Genomic DNA, 19,487 nt, shown 5'->3' on the forward strand with positions numbered 1-19,487 from the left:
GGTTCGTCGGTGCTATCCTTCTAACTGAAATTCATGAAACTAGGAATCTGGCATGCTGCAGTGTACTACGGGTAACAAAATTTAAACGAACGTGGTATTTCCAGGCAGATATTACTTAAAAGGCGCTTTAAATTTTAATCCACACTAATAAAGTGGATGTAAACCCACCCCGAAGTGGGTTGTCCGCTCCCAACTTTTTTTTCGTGCTTTCACAGTTCGGACCATGTTGACGCGTGAGTTGGGTGCACAAACTAACCTAGGTAATCATTATGCATGGACGTAAAATGAGCGGACCAGTGCTACCATGGATGAGCGACATACTAAAAGCGCGCTTAATTAGTAGAAACGCTTACCACTTCGTACATAATGAAGCACACCGCATCCGTCTCTTACACCCAGCTCCCAGCTTTTATAATAGAAAAAAAATGTGACAACGGACGGTTTTCTTTCCCACAAAGGATGATGCATGCCATTGTGTGTTGACACGGTGTAAGAGATATATTATACTGTGCAGAAAATGGAATAGCGACAGAATGTCACATAAAACCTTTGATACATGCGCTGCTAATTTCACTGGTAGAGGAGATGAACATCGCGTTCCGCCGACCACTAGAACTCCATTTCGTCCGCTATCGACTTGCACTTGAGACCGGAGATGCTTTTGTAGGCGGCCATCTGGGAGGCAGCAGTGGTCACCTCTTTGATGGCAACGGCAACCTTTTTCGGCTCCGTCAGGAACCATACCCACAGGTTTTGGTTGTAGCGCCAGAATTTGTTGTTCTGCAAAAAAGAGGAAAAATACAATTACTGAAGAGAAATTACGTAATTTACATATAAAAAGCATGTGTATTGTGCAGCATAGCTGCATATATAACTGTTTAGAAATGGAGCATTCACTTAATGTCTCATTAAGCTTTCACAAACTAACAGTGTTTTTTTTACTTTATCGGCATTTCACTTAACATTTCATTCATCATTTATTTAGTTAACATCTAGACAGATAACACTGAATCAACAATTTCACCCCACAATACTCGGTTCGTGGCCGCTTCTCTCCATCCTCGGTTCTGCCCCAGGCTCGCCAAATCGATACACACTTGATCCGCCCACCTAGCTCACTGCGCTCCACGCCTTCTTGTACCAACCGGATCCGAAGCGAACACCATCTTTGCAGGGTTGCTGTCCGGCATTCTTGCAACAAGCCCTGCCCATCGTATCCTTCCAGCTTTGACCACCTTCTGGATACTTGGTTCGCCGTAGAGTTGGGCGTGCTCGTGGTTCATCCTTCGCTCGTCGACCACCTCGAACGTATCCCCGTCTATCGTAACACTGCTATCTAGGCGAGCCCTATCGCACTCGGCCCAACCAGCTAGCATGTACTTTGTCTTGGTCGCATTCACCACCAGCCCAACTTTTGCTGCCTCGCGTTTCAGGCGGGTGTACAGGTCTGCCACTTTTTCAAATGTTCTGCCGACGATGTCCATGTCATGCGCGAAGCAAATAAATTGACTGGATCTCGTAAAAATCGTACCCCGGCTGTTAAGCCCGGCTCTCCGCAGTCAAAGTCCATCACCTTGTCGTAGTCCCCGGTGGGATCCAAACAAACTGGAGTATTAGCCTGAAACCTTCACACAATTATGTACACCTTCCATCGTCGCTCTTATCAGTCTCGTGAGCATCCCTGTTCTCGTCCATGATTTCCCATAGCTCTACGCGGTCGATACTGTCGTATGCCACCTTGAAATCGATGAAAAGGTTATGCATTGGGACCTGGTATTAACGACATTTTTGGAGGATTTGCCGTACAGTAAAGATCTGGTCCGTTGTCGATCGGCCGTCAACGAAGTCGGCTTGATAACTTCCCACGAACTCGTTTACTACAGGTGACAGACGACGGAAGATGATCTGGGATAATACTTTGTAGGCCGCATTTGGAATGGTGATCGCTCGTAAGTTCTCACAATCTAACTTGTCGCCTTTCTTGGGGCATATTACCCCTTCCTTCCACTTCTCCGGTAGCTGTTCTGTTTCCCAGATTGTGCCTATCAGCCAGTGCAGACAAATGTCCAGCCTCTCCGGGCCCATCTTTATGAGTTCAGATCGGATACCATCCTTACCAGCAGCTTTATTGTTCTTGAGCTGGTGAATGGCATTCTTAACCTACCTCAAAGTGGGGGCTGGTTGGTTTCCATCCTCCGCAGTACTGACGAAGGCATTTCCTCCGTTCTTCATTGCCTGTTCTCTCAGCGCCATTCAGGTGCTCGTCGAAGTGCTGCTTCCACCTTTCGATCACCTCACGCTCATCCGTCAAAATGCTCCCATCCTTATCCCTGCACATCTCGGCTCGCGGCACGAAGCCGTTGCAGGATGCGTTGAGCTTCTGATAGAACTTACGCGTTTCTTGAGACCGGCACAGCTGCTCCATCTCCTCGCACTCCGTCTCCTCCAGGCGGCGTTTTTTCTTCCGAAAGAGGCGGGTCTGCTGTTGCCGCTTCAGTATGTATCGTTCCACGTTTTGCCGCGTGCCGCGCTGCATTCTTCTCCTCTAAAACCTCCTCAAGATGCAGCGCGTACGCATTGGCGACATCCGGTTGTTTCAGCCGCTCGGGATTGCACCGGGGCGGGCATCGGTACCGTACATAATTGATGACGGATAGTTTTGGGCGCAGTTTCACCATCATCAGGTAGTGGTCGAAGCCAATGCCGTCCATCGATCAAAACGTGGTCGATTTGCGATTCTGTCTGCTGAGGTGATCTCCAGGTGTACCGATACGGGAGACTGTGCTGTAAATAGGTGCTACGAATGGCCATGTTCTTGGAGGCGGCAAAATCTATCAGTCGTAGGCCGTTCTCGTTCGTCAGCCGGTGGGCGCTGAACTTTCCAAACGTCGGTCTGAACTCGTTCTCCTGGCCAACCTGAGCGTTCAAATCTCCTATGATGATCTTGACGTCGTGGCTTGGGCAGCGGTCGTACTCGCGTTCGAGTTGCGTTTAAAAAGCGCCTTTATCATCATCAGTGTTTTCGGAGTGTGGGCTATGAAGCCAAAGAATCGGCCTTCTTTCATTGATCGGCCACCACACGATCACGCGCCTTTGCATATCACCCATCACTATAAAAACTGTTCCCAGCTCACGTGTGTTGCCGCAGCTCTGGTAGATGGTATGATTACCTCTAAACGTTCGCATCATCGAACCTGTCCAGCACACCTCCTGCAGCGCTACGATGCCGAAACCGCGGATCTTCAGTACATCGGAGAGTATGCGTGTGCTTCCGATGAAGTTGAGAGATTTGCAGTTCCACGTACCGAGTTTCCAATCGCTAGTCCATTTCCGTCGCTTTGATCTTTGCCGATTGTTCTGGTCCGTATTCTCTTGTAGACGTTCCTGTGCTGATGTGTTCCCTAGATTTCCGGAGAACCATTCCCCCTAAATGTTCGGAGGACCATAGTGCGCAGTTTAGCTTAGAGTCCTTCTCTGGCACTCGGACGATGATCAGCCTCCCCTGACATGGGGAACAGACGCTGTTGTGAGCCGCTCCTAACATGGAGTACAGACGCTCAAGGTTTGCAGAAGCAAAAGCAAAAGCAAACCCCCACTTTTCTGTCAGCATACGACCAAAGTTCCACGACAGTACCACGAGCAATTAAGGATAGGAGTTGCTGGGCAAAAGGATAAGGACTGCACAAAGGGGTCTATTTTATTCCTGCAGGTACGCGAGGTACCAATGGTACGCCATGCCCAGCCATTTACCGTTTAAATTTACTTTCATTTACAGTCGCCTCTCCACATCTCGATATCGAAGGGACCATCGAGATAGGGAGAGATCGAGACATAGAACACATTTTTAACGAATACAGTAATACCTTGATATAACGTAACCTCGATATAACGTAACCTCGATATAACGTAACCTCGATATAACGTAACCTCTTTATAACGTAACTCGATATAACGTAACTTTTTTTTTGACCCAATTATTTTTACAATTTTTATCAAAAAACATGGTTTATGAACTGCTATAAACATTTTTCAAGATTCAAACACCAACCAATACTAAATCAAAGCAATTCAAGCGTTTACCACAGACAAACAGACGTAACACTTATAACAAATAGCGATCAAAATCATAGTCGAGAGAGCATGTACGCCCAATGCTAAAATTGATGTATTTGGCCGGTAGACCAACAGATGGCGGTAGTGTGTAAACGTCAAACACGAACAAAAACTATGCGAGCGCTGCCGGTGGTGGACTGACCACCTACAATATATTTGAATCGACCGTTAAAAAGGTGGTCGATGGACAACGGTAAGAGTCTGACGTCTGTTTGTCTGTGCGTTTACTCTCACTGAAAACAGTCATATATCGATATCGAAATTTCTCGACGGATTCTGAGGATGCCTCCAGATATTCGTCCATGCTCCATGGGCTTATCTTAAACTGTCCAGGTATTCATGTATAAACTTAAAACCTATTCTTAAAATAATTCCGACAGGGATATTCCAGAATTTCTACAAGTTGACCCTCCAGATATTCATGTGTTATTTCTCCAGGATACAAAGTGGATTCAACTATGCATACTACAAACAATTCCACATATGATACCTTATACTTTTCCGGAGTCTAGAAATTTATAAATTATTTCAGAATTTTTTCATGAATTCTTCCAGCGGCCTTTTTAAAGAACAATCCAGTTATAATTCTTGGAATGCTCTACAAATTATTTAAAAAACCGTACAGGTATTCGTCCAAAAACCTGAAGAACAATTTTCTTGGCATTTCTCCACCAATTTAATTATGATTTTCTGCAGAACTTTTTACAAATATTTATGCAGAAACCATTCTATATACTACTTTAGGTTCTTCAAGGATTCTATGTGAAATGAAATCTTTCATGATTCCAACACGAATTTCTAAAGAAAGATTCCAATGATTCCATTGGGTTCTTCAAGTAATTCTTGAAGACGATAAGTCTAGAAATTTTTCTATGGATTTTTTTTTATTACAAAAATATATTCAGGGATTCCAAAAACTGAGCATTCTCCTCCGGAGATCCTCCAGAAATCTCTCCTAAAATACTACCGAAAATTCACAACGTATTCGTTCAGAAACTTTCGCATGAAAAATTACACGAAGATAGTTCTTGTTTTTGACAGTTTTCTAGTGATTTCTTCATGAATTCTAAAAAAAAACATTTTTCAAAGAATTCTTGGGACATTCATTCTAAAATTTTGTCCAGAAATTACAAAAAGATTTGCTTTAAGAGTTTTACCACGAGTTCCTCATAACAATATTCTTGAAATTAACTGCTTGCTAGAAATGTTCATGGATTGCTCAACATTAACATTTTTAAAGATTTCTGAAAGATCTCATTTATGAATTTATTGTATAGTTTCTCCGAGTGTTCAAGGATTCCTCCAAAGTTTTTTCCTGAATACCGTAAGGACGCCATTCACCGCTCATTTAACAGCATTTCAACACATTGAATTCTGTCAAAAATCGGTTTTTCGATATTTTTCACAACTTTTTGCGCTAGACGCAAGATAAAACATTTGTTTTTGTAGGAAAGAAGTTAGAATGTGAACAACGCATAATGGTACCGAATGACATGTATGCCAATGATACATGTGTAGGGCGCCATTCACCGCTCATCCTAAGTATGAGGCTCTATATACACAACTAGTTGGAATTAATTTACTTTCATTAGCTGGTTGTTATCTTTGTACTATAGTACAACAACACATTAAAGCGTGGCAGCTATGAAGCATTTTTCGATCTGCCATAATAAAATCATTGTTCAACACATCTTTACCGCCTTAAACAGCCTAAAATTATTTCTAATAAATAGTATATAAAATGAAATCATATGTATTTCATTCTGATACAATCCATTCTGGTATACTAATACATGTTGATGACTTTTATTGCGAACATTTGTTCAGATTTTTCAAAATAATTCGATGAGCGGTGAATGGAGCATGAGCGGTGAATGGCGTCCTTACGGTACATTTCATTAGGGAATACTGAAATAAAAAGGTAAAAGTAAAATATAAAACAAAAAGAAAAATATAAGAAAATTTCATACAAAAATATATTTTAAAAAAATATGTGAAATAAACTGAAAATGCCTGCTAGTTCAATAATATCAATGTAAGACCCATTTTCTCACCAAACAATACATGATGAACGAAAATCAGAATAAAAAAATTTGCTTCGATATAACGTAACCTCGATATAACGCAACGAAAATAAAAATCGAGTTACGTTATATCGAAGTATTACTGTACTAGATTGAAAATTACTCCGTTACCAGGAAAACTCAAAACAAACAGACGTCATTTCGTCTTCTCAAATTGTTTTGATTCAGTCTAGTAACCTTTGATAATGGGCATATCGACATACGGAGAGAAAATTGGGAACAAAAATCACATCGAGATAGGGAGATATCGAGATAAGGAGGATATCGAGATATGGAGAGTGAAAATGTATGCAGAATGAAGGGACCGAAGAAATCATCGACATAGAGAGAGATATCGAGATGTAGAACATCGAGATGTGGAGAGTCGACTGTACTTCATCCGAATAAGAAAGTCAGATATTGAATGTGTTACCGACACATCGGATCCAATTAAATATACCCACATTATGGAGGCCAAGTGATAGGAATAGGGTAGGAGTAGGAGTTTTAGTACAGTGGCAACATTAAATCTGTCAGGTAAATAGCAGAATATATTGTCTTAAATGGTAAATGCCTAGTTCCATACTTACCCCTTACTATGACCATGATGAGCGAGAGTAGATACGTCTCACATCTCTACCTAAACTCAATCAAATCTACGAGTGTGGCACCCCTGCCCACGATGAGAATTCCGGAAGGGAGCGAGCGAATGAGAGAGTGAGAAGAGGAGAAGGAAGAGTGAGGAAGGAGAGGAGAAGGAAAAGAGTAAGAGGAGAGAGGACCTATTTCGGATTGGAGAAGACCAGGCGTTGCAGAATTCGCTCTCATTTGAGAATGAAGCACGATCAAAGCAAGCAAAGAAAAATATCCCATCTGTTGCGGTCTACGATCGTCATTGTATCGCAAGGTGTTACAAGTCTGATAAATGGAAGCAGCGAGCGAGAGCCCCAACGAGAGAGCGATGATAAAATCCATTTTTCTCGCTTGTTTACCGTTGGGGATAGGTGTTTTTCTTTACTGGCACGATAAACAATCCACGAACTTCCAATAACAACAGTGTCCCCCAGGCTTGGAGCATGTTTAGAGGGGTTTTATTATGCACTACTATCCCCCCAATCTGATCAAACTTGTAGCAGTATACGATAAACAGTCTCTCATAATGTGCAGCATGTTATGATAGTTACAGAGAGCGATACGTGAGAGATTCTCTCAATTTTCTCAGGATTCAATCCCTGGAGAAGACAGATAGTGTCGAACTGAGACGAGACTCGCGAAGACGGTCTTCTTTTTCTGTGATTGCTGAGTTTTTTTCTTATTCCACTTTGTGTTTATACCAATTGGTCGGCGTTAAGTCAGAGGGGACCAAGTACAAAACTTGGGAAAATTTGATTATTCTTCCATTAGATGCGAAATTACCTTACCTCCATTTCACTTTGATCAGATTTGATGAATGTTGTAAACTGCGAGAGATATGTAATAAATTTACTTTGGATGATCAATAAAAATCGATAAAAGTATGCAGTCAGAGTGGACCAAGTGCGTTTTACCATAATAGCGAAAATTATCAGCTCGATGAGGAATGCGGGAAAATGAAAAATATTTCAAGAGATTTATCAAATCTTTCGATATAGAATGATTCTTCTATTCATCCATCACAAAAACTCATAAATATTACTTAATTTGATGCATTTGATTTTGATTTTTTACCATTTACCATATTTGGATGGGTGGTCAGGAATTGCAACAATTTCTGTGCAGACAGAGCGGACCAAGTGTTGAAAAGCAATAAACTGCTTGATTGTTGCATTTTTCGAGTCAATTTCAGAGTCCGATTGACTGTTTAACGATAAACTCGCGACGATCGACGCGCCACCATAACGGAGTGTATTAGAACTAACTTGGAGGTGATGATTTGGAGGTTATTTGGCAATTTGGAGGTTAAAATCCCCTCCAAACACTAGCAATTTTGCGGTGGGATGTTGACGTTTGATGACGAATAGAAGTTTGTGGTAGTTCTATGGTGTATGTATGAAATACCATAGAACCCGCTTATTGGACCAGTATATGTTGGCCAGTACTCAAGATTTTCACTTGGTCCACTCTGACTGAACGCATATTTCAATATTTCTGGTCTTCAATGCCCTGACCCTGCAAAACCTTAAATTACAAGCAATCGTAATGCCACTGATTTCGGTATTGAAGATATGGATTATTGAAGAATTTGCGGTACTGATGTCAAAGAATGTTGGAAATCTGTTTATCTTAGAGATATGCACTCAGTTGGGCCATGCAAGCAGTAAATGATTGTTATTTTCCTAGAAACTGTTCAGTCAGAGTGAACCAACTAACTGAACGGTGATCTTTAGTTCAGTCAAAGTGGACCAAGTACACATAGTCCATCAAAAAATCGTTCTATCAGAGGTTTGGATTATGATTTTTCATGATTATCACTTCACGTTATATTGTTTGAAGGTAACAAAAAGATGTGTGGAAATATTGAACTAAAATTTGAACGAGTTCAAAAATTATAAAGCGTTAGACTTTAAGCCCATTTTTCTCAAAATATGAAAAATGTCACTTGGTCCACTATGACTTAACGCCGACCAATTATGCGCATGCTGTTCAAATCCTCACATGAACCTCTCAGCAAAATATGATTGAGTTTGCAACACATCGAATCATAAATAGCCGTTTGAGTGAAATTTCATGCCAGCAAACGTAGCAGACATTTGAAATAATTAATCTTCTGCTTAGATTTATCAGCAACTTTGGAAAAAACTGCTCCGCCGACTGAGGGTTTTAATAACAGTTTACTTTGAACACAATACTTTTCACTTTTTCAGCCATAAAAACGGTGGGCTGCATTTGACGTTTCGTGAGAGGGGAATCTGGGCTGCATATGACGTTGATATTTTTCCTCTTCGCGAGTCTCTCTCAGGTGTCGAACCCTCGAAGACGACGGACGGTTAAAAATCAGCTCCGAAAACCAAAAGCGGAATAAAGACCGCGTGTTCGAGATAGCCGCGAAAAAAAACCCTTTTTGCCGTCATAGTGCCGATTCAAGTGTCCAGATTGGAGAAGCCAGAGAAAGCGTCCGAGAGACCAAGTGAAGACCCCTGCCGAATCCGGATTGTGACGCGGAATAGTGAAAATCAGTGGTAGCCCGGGATTGATCCCGATTCCCACCGCAGGAAGAGAAGCCTCGACTGTGATACTCCGGTTCCAACAAAGGAAGGTCGGCGAGCCCAACGCTGGTGGTCAGCGAGTAACGCCATTGCTGCTCCACACGCCACGAAGGAACGGTAACGACCGTTTTGGAGGTGAGAGCGACGGTGAGGTCCGTGGGCTTGCCCCGCTTGTCGTCGCTCAACATCCTATGAGTTACCTCTTCGTCTGCGAGCGTTAGGGACGTCGACGGCAAGGCCACAACCCTGGAAGTCCTCTGCAAGGTGGATATCGTCCGGCAATAACTAACGAACCCCGAATGAGAAGTAAGCACCCCGGACGACCTCAGGAAAACACCATGTCCAAAGCACGAACAACCGCATGTAAGCCCAATCGACTTCCGAGCCCGCAAGCTAAGGATGCCCCACAAGTCAACCCGCATGGCAAGTAATTTCTCCTCTCTCTCTCTCGCCACCTGGCACCATACGCTCCTGCACGGCCGCAACGAAAATCTTTCCCCTACTCAATGTAACCTTTGTTAAATAAATATGGTTAAGCTTACTTTCTTCGTGTAATGTGCCACTTATTTCTTTAGCAGACCGCCTTGGTTTCCCTAAGCAGTGGGTTTGCCTTTTCTTTATATTGTCCACTTCGGTTCCGGTGATAAGGTAAGTGGGTCCACCCGAAGCAAGCAAGCGCCGACCCTGAGTGGGTGTAGCCGCGGGGCTAGCCGTAATTAACAAATGTGATTTGTTATAATTACCATATTATACTGGAAAGTTACATTATCTTTCTTTTTCATTAAAAAAAGCCTTATAGTGTTGAACTTGTACATCTACTTCGACCAAAATGCTAGTTTTGTTGGAAATTTTGAGAAATCCCGGGATTTCCCGGGACAAGCTAAGGTTTTTGTCCCGAATCCTCGATTTCATTCAAATTTATTCGTGCAATTTCAACCTAATTATATCCCAAATGAAAGTTGAAGTCCTATTTTACATGCCTGGTGGATTAGATCACTTAAAAATTTGACAAATCATACTTAAAATTTCATGTAAACATCCATGAAAACAGTGTTTTATACAACTTTGGCGACCTGTAGCTAAAAATTGTGACGTGCTGGAACATTTATGAGAACGGCATCAGATACAGTAACCACAAATCTACTAGAGACACATAATTCGATCCTTGATACACACAAAAACGTCATTTTCGTTACGCTGTGTAATTCATCCTAGGATTCTTCCATAAACTTATTCGTTCATAAGACAGTTTATGATTTCTTCCAAAATCATCAGTTCAGGTTTTCAAAAAAAAATAATTTCTCTAAAGATAGCTTCAAAAGTTAGTGGTTTCTATAGAAATTTTCAAATTTCTATCTATTGTTTCAGTAAATATTGAAGGAATTCCGATAATGATCCAGGGGGCATTTCTCGAGGAAACCTTTGGGCAATATCTGATTAAACTGCTTGAGAATATGATTCATCAAGATTTTCTGTACGGATTGGTGAAAAACCTCGGACGGATTGGGAAGAATACTTTATGTACTACTTGCTGGTAGAAACCCTAAACGATCTTTTTAAAGAATTGAAAAAAGTATCAGTACAAATGTAGAGAAGGTATCGACCGTGATTGTTTTTAATATTATTTGTTATGGCTATATCGGTCATGCGACTCAAAGGAAAAGGGAGTCTATAGAAGATTTTTTTACAAATGATGAAATGCATAGGTGGATAGGCGTCGGTTGGTAGCAAAGCTCAAAGCTTTGAGCCAACCCTTTTCCAGTAGAGAAGCTAGGCAAAATACAGGACGCTTCGATGCTTTACTGGTTCCCCTATGGCTTGCTCAATTTTCACCACCTAATTAATTTCAATCTTGTCGCTCCCTTGCGACGCCTATCCACCTATGCATTTCATCATTTGTAAAAAAATCTTCTATAGACTCCCTTTTCCTTTGAGTCGCATGACCGATATAGCCATAACAAATAGTATCAGTACAAATTTATTGAGATATCCTAGGGAATTTTTTGGAAGTTCTCTTAACGGAATTCGTAGAGTATATAGTTAAAGATTCGGGTGAAAATTTTCAGGAATCAATCACGATGAAATTTTTGAAGCAATTCCAGGGAAAACCAGACGAATTGTTGAACGAATCCATGTGAAAATTAAAATGTATTCACTTAGATGCTTTTTAAGATTCAAGATTTCGGATATAAATTACTTTCAAAATTAACACGTCCGTTTTGCAAGCTGTCTCAAATACAAAAGAGGACTTATCCACGTTTATTCTCGTCTCAAGCCTTTGTATAACAAATGTCTATTCGAATGCGAATGTGTATCGCTTACTGGGTCGAACACATGTATAACAGTTAATTTATAAATGGGGTTTATCCTCAACGTTCGAACACCACAGTTCTTCCCCCTAAAGAAATCACTGTAATTATTTATAATCATTTTATCGACCTGATCATTTCAATTGTGTACACTTTAATTTCAATTAATCATTTAAATTTTACTTCTCATTGATGTTATTCACACTATTCGAATCCATGTTTTTATCATGAAATTATAACTTAAATCAGAATTTTTTTTTTTGTACTTAACGATAATTTTAAATTTCAAATCGAACTTGATGTAAACTTTCTTTCTCTACCACTTCTGTTCTTTTTGTAATGTTTCACTAATATTTTGGCATAATCCGAAAATTCGATGTAAACTCGTACTGTCCTTCATTGCTGCTTAGAATTCACTGTAATTTCTGATGATTGTTCATTGTTCTTCCTGGATTTTGTAAAACTCCTTGTTGCAATAGGACTGCGTTGCACGCGCTTGAAACGCCTACTATTGCTCTCATCTTCTGTTGGTACGACCGGGACATCAGGAAATCCGTAAAATTCTTCCTCTAAGTCACATGATTCTCTACGCCGTTTGTGCCTCTGAATGGGTACCCGAATCGTCGTTCCTGTCGGCCTTGGAGGAATCATTCGCAGTTGGTTCCTGTGAGCCTTTAGGTTGTATCTGAATTGGTGTTATGATATTCTGCTTTTCCAACGAATCCAAGTGTTCAATGACCTTTTCCTTCAACTTGTACGGTACCTCGTATGCTTTCCTAAATACTGCTCTCTCTTCTTTAAGGACAAGATCCGCTTCAAATCCCTCAGACGATGTATGTTGAAGCTGGTTTAAGTTTATACTCATCGAATTTCCAAAAACGTTCCTCCATCCAGGGTAAAAAATGTCTAACCAATTTCTACCAAACAATGGAACAAAACTATATACACCGTCGAGTATGAAGAAATGCACATGATGTTGAGCATTGTTGGCAGTTACATTGACTAAAATTTGGCCAAAAATTTTCAAATGCTGTCCATTTACAACTACCAGTTTACTGGTGCAAGGAGATGCCTGAATATGAGCAAAATATTTTTTATACATGGCCAAACTAATTACTGACACCGCTGCTCCACAATCAATTTCCATTTTAATTTTGGTCTTCTCAACACCAACATCAACAAAGCATGGAACACTAGCTTTACTCTTTGTTGAAATCATCATGCACGGATATTCAGGATATTCAGGTTCGTTATCTTCTGTATCTTCAATAGTAAGCCGCTTGAAATCATAACTGTCAACTAGTTCTTCTTCTTTTTCAGCGAAATTCACCGTTTTTCTATTTAACAATTTATAACAGTCTCTCTTTACATGGCCTCTTTTCTTGCAATAATTGCATATAACATTAGCATGAGGGTTTTCCATTCTGTAACTACGGCGTTCCGGATAATCAGTTCTCGATTTATTCTCATGAAAATTTCTACGCTCATGCCAATTGTTACTCGAAAAGTGACCACGTTCCCTATAAGGTGACCTACTACGACTACGATGACGCCTATTGTATCCACTCGTACTCGGCCTATCTCTATTGAAATTCTGCTGTTGCTGGTATCCCGAGTGCTGTCCTATACGGTATTTAACAGAATTCACGCTTCTATACTCATCATCTCCTTCTTTCACCTCTTTAGCCCTCAACTTTGCCAATTCTGTTCGTACAACTAAGTCCTCAACCTCCTGTAACGTCATATTATCTTTCATCAATAACTTATGTTTTAACTCTTCATCTCTCAAACCAAATATTATTTTGTCTTTTATAGCATCATCCTTGTAAGCACCAAACCCACATTGGCTTGCCAACAATTTAAGAGCTAGCACATAATTTTCCGCAGGTTCATCAATACCTTGCACCCGACCGTTAAATTTATGCCTGTATATCATGTTTGGTTTTGTTTTATCTAAACGCTCTTTCAATTTGTTTATCATTTCGTCATAGTTGATATCGGCGATAGCAACTCCAGGAAAAATTAACTTTATCTCCTCAAAAACAACCGGTCCGCTTAGGGTAACAAAAAGATTTTTCTTGTTGTCATTCGGAATATTGTTTAAAACATACAGTATGTTCATACGCTCCATATAATCATTGAAACTAGAACCACGCACATAGTGGTCAACTGTTCCGATTAATGAAGACATATTCAAAAGCCAATCGCCGCAAACAAAGACCAATAAACCCTAAAATCAAACAAAACAATGAAAACCTTTACCTACTTACTTGATCGTTCTGTCTTACTCTATCCAATACTCAGCGCTGCGCCAATGTTGTTCCAGTAGTGTTGCTCTCACCACCGGCGATCTGTTGTTTTCCTCTCCAATTTGCTCCGAATGCTGCTTCTATTCCCAAATTTGTTATTCTAGCGTCGGTCTCTCAGTAGTGTTGCTGTCACCACCGATTTACGTTTTTTTCTCTTCGGTACGATGTTACTACTATTCTCAATTTGTTATTCTAGGCGTCACTCTCTCTGAACAGACTTTCACTCCCACTCGAGTCTGCGCTCACAACTTCTTTCGGCTTTCCGGAACGTTACTCACTGACAACGACTCTCACCAATGCACAATACACCTTCTTCTCATATATTGCTTCCAGTTACTCTATAATACAATAGTCATACACTTTCAAATCCTCTTCTTTTGTCTTTGTCGAATAATGCTCACTGTGATATTCAGCTGCAAACCTTCTATATGTCTTCCGCATGCACAATATCCCCACCACTCTGATGAGTTAGCTGGACAATGGTTTGGCAATACAAAATGGCGAGTTCGTGTACAAAAGAGCTACAAATGCCCCTTTCTTCTGGATATACCACGTGCAAATGATAATCACCTTTAAAATCACCTTTTTTTTGATAACTGCGAGGTTTCACGATTATTAATCGAATTACAAACACTTACTAGCCAGTCTTCTTGATGCTAATCAAATCCACTGACAGTGCTCACTAAATTTCCTCAGCACAATTACCAAAGCCGAAAAAAAAAAATCACACACGGCCTGAATTTATCTGCACGCTCTTCTCAGTCACTATGCAATTAAAGTTTCTTTAACTTGTCCAATTTCCTTGTTTTAACTTTGTTCTCCTTACGTCGCCACTAAAATGTATTCACTTAGATGCTTTTTAAGATTCAAGATTTCGGATATAAATTACTTTCAAAATTAACACGTCCGTTTTGCAAGCTGTCTCAAATACAAAAGAGGACTTATCCACGTTTATTCTCGTCTCAAGCCTTTGTATAACAAATGTCTATTCGAATGCGAATGTGTATCGCTTACTGGGTCGAACACATGTATAACAGTTAATTTATAAATGGGGTTTATCCTCAACGTTCGAACACCACAAAAATAAAATGAGAAATTACCAACAAAACCATTGTAGAAACTACTGGAGAAGTTTCTGCAAAAAATCTTTGAAACCCCTTAAATAAATCTGTTTTAGGGTTTTCTGTAGTGTAGCAGGTTTTCTTTAGTAACTGAAGAAATTGATGGAAAAATTAGCGGAAGAATATGTGAAGGAATTGCTCTGAACTTTGAACTGCTGAAATGTTTTCCGGGAGAATTTCTTTAAGTAAGCTCAAGCGACATATCTTGAGCGATTCATAGAGGAGTTCCTCAATATATTTCCGAAGAAATTTTTGGTTGATTCACTGGAAGAAATTCTCTAACCGTTTTTTGGGGAACTTATGAAGGAAACTTTTTAGAGACTTGCATTATAAAAGTGACCAAGTTTTTGAAAAGGTGCATAAATTATGAATAGTTTTCCATTCTCTATGTTATCAAGGCTACGCTTTCTGCTTCTTTGATGACATTGAATCAATCGCTCGAATGGATACCAATTAACCACTCAGCATTTGGAACAAGACGATTTTCTCATTTTCAAAATTGGAAAAGCTATTAACATTTCAGTATAATATGCACAATTACAGCATTTACAGCTTTACAGCATGGAACATCTATCAGACCTACCTTCGATTCATTGACGTTCTGTTGATAATCAGTCTTGAGTGCCCTCAGATCTTTCTCGATCTGATCCATTTCAAATGATAGCCGCTGCATACGTTCCTGATACTGCTGATCGAAGAACTGGGGCCTATTAACCGGACCATCAAATACGTATTTGTGCAGTGCTTTTTCATTTTCATTCCTGCAAAGATAGAGTCTCATTATGCATTGTTTTTTTTTTCAAACATATCCTATTCTTACAACTCCTTAATCAGCTCATCCATATTCTTGTAGAACTTGCCATTCACAATCGACGACAATGTTTTGAACGCCCGCTTCTTGAAATCCACAAAATCTTGCAAATAGTTTTTCAAACTCAACGATCGATCCGCCACTGTCAGCGAGGACGACGAGTGAGACGCTGAGTGACTCACATTCAGTGCTCCCATGACTGACGCAATTTGGCTGGAAAGTTCCTCAAGAGCTTCCTCTTCGGCATTGTTCCGTTCCAGAGATTTCATCGCTTCGATTCGTTTTAAACACAACTGCGTTTCCGCATTCATGTCGTCACTGTTGTCGAACTTGTTCTTCATCTTCTCTAGATCTAGCTGCATCAAGATCCAGAGCATTTCGGCGTTCATCAACGCACTCGAGACTATCTCGGCCAGCTTCTTGATGTATTCCAGTCGACTGATGGCCCGCTCGAGTTTCAGTTTGCTGTTTTCGTATAGGATATACTCGATTCGATGCTCATTCATCTGCCGAATGTACATTTCCAGTTCTTGCTTTAGGACATCTATCCGGAGCGTGTCTTGCTCATTTACCGATTTTAACTCCGAACAATGTCTCCTACAATACACAAAAATTAAAATTGTTTGTCACAACAGGTCCAACAAAGCTGGTAGCGATTAAGTGTTAAAATAGAAATTTTAGAGACCTCGTGGATTTTTCGGGACATCAAAAATAGAGACTTTTAGATTACCTCATCACTTCAATCTTCATGGGCTGCCAACTGAGGTCCTGAAACCGCTCCATCATCCGTTTTAAGCCTTGAAATTCTTTACTGGCATCCGTTAGCTTTCCTTCCTCCACATCCAGCCGGGATTTGATACTTTCCAGCTGAATAATTATGTCCCTTTGACTCTGATCCGGTTCGTGCTCCGAGTCGTCTAAATTGCGCACCGAAAAATGCTTCCTTATGTACATTTCCAGATACTTAAGAAACTGGTCGCACTTCATGTTGAACTGCTCGATCGGCATTTGGTAGACGAACAGCGGAGGATTTTGCTACAAGACAATGATAATGTTTTAAAGCATGTCCTTACGAATAAATGTTTATACATACAGCTTGAACGTAACACTGGTGCATGTCGAAAATCTGCTGCTGGGAATTGGACTGTATCTCTTCAACAAATCTGGCCTTTTCCATGCATTCTGTAGCCATCTTCCCTTGGTTAAATTCGGCATCCATAAGCTGCATATCCAGTTCGGACAGTTCTTTTGTTAAACCCTTTTCAGTCTGCTTGGCATCGGCCAACAATTTCTCGTATTGCTCTTCAATGGCTACCAGCTCTTCGAGTTGTTCCTCGTAAATTTCTACATCGTCATCATTATATTCAAGGATGTTAGGGAAATCTTTGCACAGCAATTCTAGTTCGACCTGTACTTCCTCTTCCGATAGCACAAGATCGTTACGTTCCAGATCTGAATACCTGGAATGGAGAATATTTACCTCAATTTGCAATTATAAAAACAGACAAGCATAGCTCACTCTCGCAACAAACTGTCCGATGCCAGGTTGTCCTCCGTTACGGATTTACCGAACCAGTCGAAGAACTCTTTAAAGGACTCATCATGCAGCAGCCAGAGACTTCCGACTTCGACTCCGCTGACCCGTCTCAAAATATCCAAATTCTTGAATTGCAAAGGAATTAATCACCACACAACATAAATAAACACGTTCTACTTACTTTTACCGAGTCTTCCATGCCGTTTTGATACTTATCTTATGCGAATTTATTATCGAATTTTTTAAAATAAAATGTTCAACGTCATCGAACACGATTTCAGTTAGAAACGAAAAGTTGCAAAAACTTCGGTCGCCAAATCAAATTTTTGTTTACATCAGCACTAGCGCCACAGGTGGTCGGTTTTACAAGCAACGAGGCATCCTCATCGGCCGAAAATAAATCTAAGAGATTTTATATAAAGGTGGGACTTGAGTTTAAAATTTATTGACTGTTTAACGATAAACTTGCGACGATCGACACGCCACCATATTTCATATAACGGAGGATATTAGAACTAACTTGGAGGTGATGTTTTGGAGGTTATTTAGCAATTTGGAGGTTAAAACCACCTCCAAACACTAGCGATTTTGCGGTGGGATGTTGACGTTTGATCACGAATAAGGAGAATAGGCCTATTCAAATGACGTCTCAAATCAGCTGATCGGGAAGCACATTTTTTTTGACATTTTTTCTATGAAAATGACAGGCCCGTGTTAGCACCAGTCCTCCACCGATGTAAACAAATGCATAGACGGATCTGTCACATGAAAAGGCCTATGCTTTTTCGCTTCCTCACTAACATCGTTTATCGCTCACACTTGTTTTCGCTACACGGGAAAAAATTCTGTAGTAAAAATTACTATTTTAGCTGACTACGCCCATTCTTAAAACTACCATGCAATTTCAGACCAATTTACTATGTTTACGGTACATCCCACCACATTATTGATACATTTGACAGAAATAATTTACAACAATCTGATTTCGACTACTGACATGGTAAAATGAAGCGCATTTCTGGTCTACTGAAAATTGCCGGTGCGAGTGCTTAAGTTAACCCCCTAAAATGGTAGTTTTTACCGCACAATTTTTTTGAGTGTAGAGTTTCGATGGAGGATACCCAACTAACATTCACTCATTTAACAAACACCATTATGGCAGTTTTATCCAGCATCATGTTTTATAACATTTTAATAATTTCCATGGCCAACCTTTGTAAAAGCATTGTTCACACAAATTTGGAGAAACTTTAAAGCATGTCGTTGAATACCAACTTTATTTTTCAGCTTTAAAAACGTTTCACAAGCATTTAGTTCAGCTTTTATACGGCTGGTCTAAAAATAATTAAAGACTAATAAAAACAAAAAAATGTTTTCTAGGCACTTTATAAATGTAGTGTGCACTATTATTATTATAGTATAAGAATCTTATTTAAAAATCGCCTGTATACTGGATTCGAACTCGAGACCTTCCAATCGTCAGCGGTATGCCTTGCCATCTGCGCCATCCTAGAATTGATGATTATACCGTCCAGTGCAAAATATAAACTTCTCATAGCTGAATATTGACCATGTTCGAGCTTCTATTCGACAACGTCTAATCAACACATGGTACGCTAATCTACAACTGAACAAGCATATTATTCAGCTGCTGTTTAGTGCTGATCTATGCTGAGTTCAGTCGGCTATTTTTAGCGCACAGTGAGAAAATTTATGTCGATGTTGGTCAAAATAATGTTTATTTACACAAAGTAAAAACAGCCTGAAATGATTAATCTAAATTCATAATAAGTTTTAGTTTGTTCAAAAATGATTAATTAACATAAATAATTTTATAAATAATAGATTATTTTTTTATTTGTATTTTTCATAAACCTATTACATATGCATTGAGGTAAAAGTTCTCTGTATGAATATATTTGAATCATTTGAAAGGTTAGTCCTCAGAACCCACCTGAATTGAAAAATATTCGAATATCTTGATGCGATTTTTAATTTCGGAAATGGCCAAGTAAATCATTTTTCTGAGAGCGCAGTAT

General features: G+C 39.9%; 1 protein-coding gene across 1 annotated transcript; it reads right to left on the reverse strand.

Annotated features, from left to right (window-relative positions):
- Positions 1 to 472: 472 nt before the first annotated feature.
- LOC5564478 (augmin complex subunit dgt3) lies at positions 473 to 17,744 on the reverse strand. The gene is made up of 7 exons (XM_021845941.1): positions 17,630 to 17,744; positions 17,431 to 17,573; positions 17,005 to 17,371; positions 16,642 to 16,946; positions 15,921 to 16,508; positions 15,684 to 15,861; positions 473 to 780 (listed from the first exon to the last, which is right to left on the reverse strand). Exons 1-7 carry the CDS (start codon positions 17,645 to 17,647, stop codon positions 610 to 612), a joined length of 1,770 nt encoding a protein of 589 aa, XP_021701633.1. The 5' UTR covers positions 17,648 to 17,744; the 3' UTR covers positions 473 to 609.
- Positions 17,745 to 19,487: the final 1,743 nt, after the last annotated feature.

Source organism: Aedes aegypti, chromosome 2, assembly GCF_002204515.2.
Source record: "Aedes aegypti strain LVP_AGWG chromosome 2, AaegL5.0 Primary Assembly, whole genome shotgun sequence".
Lineage (NCBI taxonomy): Eukaryota > Metazoa > Arthropoda > Insecta > Diptera > Culicidae > Aedes > Aedes aegypti.

Coding starts and splice junctions, on each gene's coding strand:
- LOC5564478 (XM_021845941.1), bottom strand. Junction 16,947..17,004: donor ACCAGTGTTACGTTCAAGCT/GTATGTATAAAC, acceptor ATTGTCTTGTAG/CAAAATCCTCCGCTGTTCGT. Junction 15,862..15,920: donor GATGAGCTGATTAAGGAGTT/GTAAGAATAGGA, acceptor CTATCTTTGCAG/GAATGAAAATGAAAAAGCAC.